At 40.2% G+C, this 4292-nt stretch overlaps 2 protein-coding genes across 2 annotated transcripts in view; both read left to right on the top strand.

Moving 5' to 3' along the window:
- LOC118410842 (galactosylceramide sulfotransferase-like) overlaps window positions 1-3444 on the top strand; it is a 4752-nt gene extending 1308 nt beyond the window's left edge. The window contains exon 3 of the mRNA XM_035812692.1: window positions 432-3444. Coding sequence (XP_035668585.1) covers window positions 432-1497 — 1066 coding nt within the window. The 3' untranslated portion in view covers window positions 1498-3444. The remainder of the gene's footprint in view (window positions 1-431) is intronic.
- The window catches only part of LOC118410961 (homeobox-containing protein 1-like), a 1064572-nt gene that overhangs the window by 354161 nt on the left and 706119 nt on the right, over window positions 1-4292 (top strand). The window lies entirely within an intron of this gene.

Raw genomic sequence — 4292 nt, 5'->3', positions numbered from 1 at the left:
TATTGGCTGTAGTAGTTTTGATTTAACTACATTCAAAGGGTGTTGCTGGAAAATATTGATTGGTGAATTCTAAAATGTTTCATTAAATAACTTTATATATTCATGGAGTGGCCAGAATCATCTATTCTGCAAGGAAATCTATATGGAAGTTTTCGTGTTTACATAGGGGATTAAAATAGGACAGCTGTAACTTAGAGCGGAAAAAATGGAGATAAATACTTTTAGAAAGTTTGACATGTTTGCAGGACACTGATTTAGGTAGTCAGTGGAGAGCTGGAGAAATATGTCCTATATCTGCTTGTATTTATTTTCGTTATTAGTTCTTCATTTGATTTATTTTTTTGTAACTGCCAGTGCATGTGATCATGTTGATAACATAAATTAAAATTCAAAAACTGTACTTACAACGTTTATTTATATCATTATTTCAGAAACATATTTCAGGTGGATATGTCAAACGTTGGAAAATGTTCAGCCAAGTCAAACATTGTGTTCTTGAAGACGCACAAAACGGCTGGTTCTACAGTTCAAAATATCCTGATGCGCTACGGACTCGACAATAACCTTTCTTTTGCCTTACCACGCACTGGCCATAGGTTTCAATATCCTTGGTACTTTGAGAAGGGATCAGTGTTACAAGAAAACACAAACAAGGAAAACACAAACAAGGGAAACACCAACTACAATATATTATGTCACCACACTCGCTTCCATTATGAGAACATCAGGGATCTTATGCCAAACGACTCAGTTTATATAACAGTGGTCCGAAGTCCCGGCAAAATATTCAGATCGGCGTTTGAGTATTTTCAACTTAGAAGAAAATTTCATATTACCAAAGAGAATGCCATGGAAGCCTTTCTTGACGACCCGTCGTATTATGTAGGAAGATATAGTAAGACACGCTTTTCTCGTAACCCAATGTTTTTTGACTTGGGATACGACCCTCATCAGCTTGCGTCAGAAGCTTCTATAAGAAATGCTATCGATTATCTTGACAGGATATTTTCACTTGTTTTAGTTTCCGACCATTTCGAAGAGTCCATGGTGCTTTTAAAGCATACACTTTGCTGGGATATCAATGACATAACATATTTTAAGCTGAATGAAAGGGAAACTAATTCTACCGAAGAACTTACCAAGAATGTGGAAGAAAAGATAAGACAATGGAACAAAGCAGACAGTATGCTGTTTGACCATTTTAATAGATCATTATGGGAAAAGCTTTCGCAGCTCCCATATAATTGGAAGAAAGAACTAAATGTGCTACAACAGAAGAATAAGGATCTGGAAGCAAAGTGTATAAACACACGTAGGATAAGCTCGAATATAAAAGATGAGAATTTTAGATTTTTTCAGCCCCCCGGAGTATCTGTTCTGGGCATTGTATTAAACGACTTTGAAATGCAAAATAAAATTTGTGTTCACATGGCCAAGGCCGAAGTACCATTCACACAAGAACTTAAACAGATGTATAAAAAGTCAATTAGAAAATAAAGGAAAATGGAGACCATGACATAGTGTGTATTCCTTTGCCCGATTAAAACTTTGCTCATTGCCTGGAGGACTTCAAGTAGCGCAGATAAAGGCTCTTGCCAAAGTGCCAAGAATGACGATCGGCAGTAAAGTAGGCAAAGAATCTGAGCTTCAGTCTGTGACAAGATGATTAAGAAAAAAACATAAAACATCAATAGGAGTCGGCGGCGCAAATTTCCGTTTTAGACGGCTCGTTGCCTTTCTAACGGGCGATGCCATTTTCGAGCGACCCGCCGGATTTAAATTCCGAGTGCTCGCGGCATGTGAAGTTTTTGTAGCTTCTCGGGACGTTTTTATTTCTTCTATAATTCATAAAAGAAGGGCCAGATCTTGCTCCACTGTGGGAAGAAGAACAGCAAAGACTGTAACTCAGGACTGTAACTCTGTCTTCTACTCAGATGAGGTGTACCGAAGCGTCATATGACGATACGTGCACCATTTTGTGAGTAAATTTGGCCAGAGTGCCATAGACTGGAGTCATTGGTTATGTAGGATTTTTCTCCGACTCTAACAGAAGATTGGAGGGGGTGGAATAAAGCACCTGGTTGGAAAAGATTACTGACCAATTCTGGTTTGGATCAAGGAAGGATTTGCGTCCGTCTCTTACGTCGTGGATCATTGACTTCCATACGGGGAGACGCCAAGTTGTCCGTTATCATGGAACCCTCTCCGACAGTGCCACCATAACGCGCGACCTACCTTCTTGGGCCTCTGATTTTTGTGGCAGTGCGGCACCTCAAATCTCAGCCAAAAGATGGAAATCTGAGGACGATTTAAACCTGCTAGAGATCAGAACCTGACCTGGAGAAATGGTCTTCTGAAACAGCATGGTACTACATCCTGGAAGATTTCAAGTTCTACACTTGAAGTTCAGCAAGTCAGTGTCCATACTACCCCCTCTCAAAATCAACAACAACGAACTCCGACAGGTTCATACAATGAAGATTCTTGGTGCTTGATCATGTATAACCTGAAGTCGAATGCCCACGTGGACTACATGTACTCTGAATCCAGTCAGCGTTAGTTCTTTCTCAAGTTAAACACTTCCACATCGGTATTGAAGACCTTGTCATCGTGTACACCACCTACGTGTGTCCGATCATCGACTACACAGCACCGGTATGGCATCCCGGAGTGACAACATCTCTGTCCAACAAACTCGGGAGAATCCAACGTAGAGCAATGCAAATAATCCTGGGAGCTAGTTACACCAGCTATGCTGAAGCTTGCTCCCAGCTCGGCCTACCCTCCCTTCACCAGAGGCGTGAGAACCTGACACTGAAGTTCTCTAAGTCAATGCTAACATCCAGCCAGTACCGCCAACTCCTGCCACCGGACAGACAGAGTATTAGTGGCACACAGACTTGTTCCTCAAACAATTTGGACTTGGCTCATTGTAGAACAGAGCGATATAGAAACAGCGCTGTCCCGTATTTGGCACGTCTAGTCAACACGTAGTCCTACAATTTATATTTCCCGTCCCTGAGCTTGTATACGACTGCGTTATAAATTTAGAAGTACCCCCGTCCGAGCATTGATGGCTCTCAGATAAAGACAGAAAGTCTTTTGTTGGTAGATGATTTTATTTTGTAAACCCGTCTACTACATAATGTAAAAAAGAGTCCAATTGTATCAATTCATGTAGTAGTTGTTTGTAAGGAGATTATCTTCATTGTTATTCTCTAGTCGGTATTCTTCTTCATTCTTCAATGTTGGTTTTATATTATATTACTTGATAATTTCTAACGATTTCTTGCCAATCTATAGAATTATAATCGCAATAATTGTCATGTTTTAATCTATTTTGATGTAAAGCCCGTGAAATGTATATGCTTTTAACTCGTTTGTAAAGTCTGAAACAATTCAGCCTCGGCTGCTATTTCTGGACTACTTGTACTATTTGTATGCCAGTTATATATATAAGGGTTTGAGCACTTTGGAAATAACTTTTCAGATATTTCTGGCCTGAAACCAAGGTGAGGCATAGGACCTGACTTTTACCTCTTCCACTCTCACCACATTTTTGCCTTTTTTGGACAGTTTATTATTGAAGGAGGGGCTGGTAACATGGCTTAGAAACACAGACAAGCGACAGGCATTGTCATTCACGTACGGTGTTAGTGGAGTCGGGAGTCAGTCGGTCAGGGTCTGACAAACTTACTCACAACGTCAGTTGTTTCAGTAGACGCTCGAGCAGACAATAGCTATTGTACTTGTAAATGTACAAGCTTACAAATGTACAAATGTAAGCTTCTTACGGCCAGGTCGATAATATATGTATGTATTTGATACTTCTCACATGCATGACATTATTGATGTGCGACCTGAGTAGAGTGTCGGATTTACATACAGATGGAGTCTGGTAGCAAAAAATTTGTGGACTCTTTGCCCCTTCAGACACCAATTCACCCTTCATGTAGACATAAAAAGTTATGACAAGGGCTCAGAAATAAAGCACTAAGACCCTTCTTGAAGGCAAAGACTGTTTACGAGACGGAAATTTGCGTCGGCGGCATCAGAAATATGATACTATTGGAGACACATTGACGCAATTACGATTTAAAACAGCAAAGTTGATTTACTTAGCTGAGCACCAAGTAAGGAGCTAAAAAGAAGAAAGATGTGAGTGTGTGAGGTCTGATTTTCTAGCGGAAAAAGTCAATTTAAGTCCATGTTTAGCTGCTCGATTATTTTCTTACAGGGAAACTCGGTTTAGATCTGACTCGTTCTACAGCGGGTCATCACTCGTCTAAACT

The sequence above is a fragment of the Branchiostoma floridae genome, chromosome 1, assembly GCF_000003815.2.
Source record: "Branchiostoma floridae strain S238N-H82 chromosome 1, Bfl_VNyyK, whole genome shotgun sequence".
NCBI lineage: Eukaryota > Metazoa > Chordata > Leptocardii > Amphioxiformes > Branchiostomatidae > Branchiostoma > Branchiostoma floridae.
The sequence above is the reverse complement of the archived record's forward strand: the minus strand, read 5'-3'. Positions and strand labels throughout refer to the sequence as shown.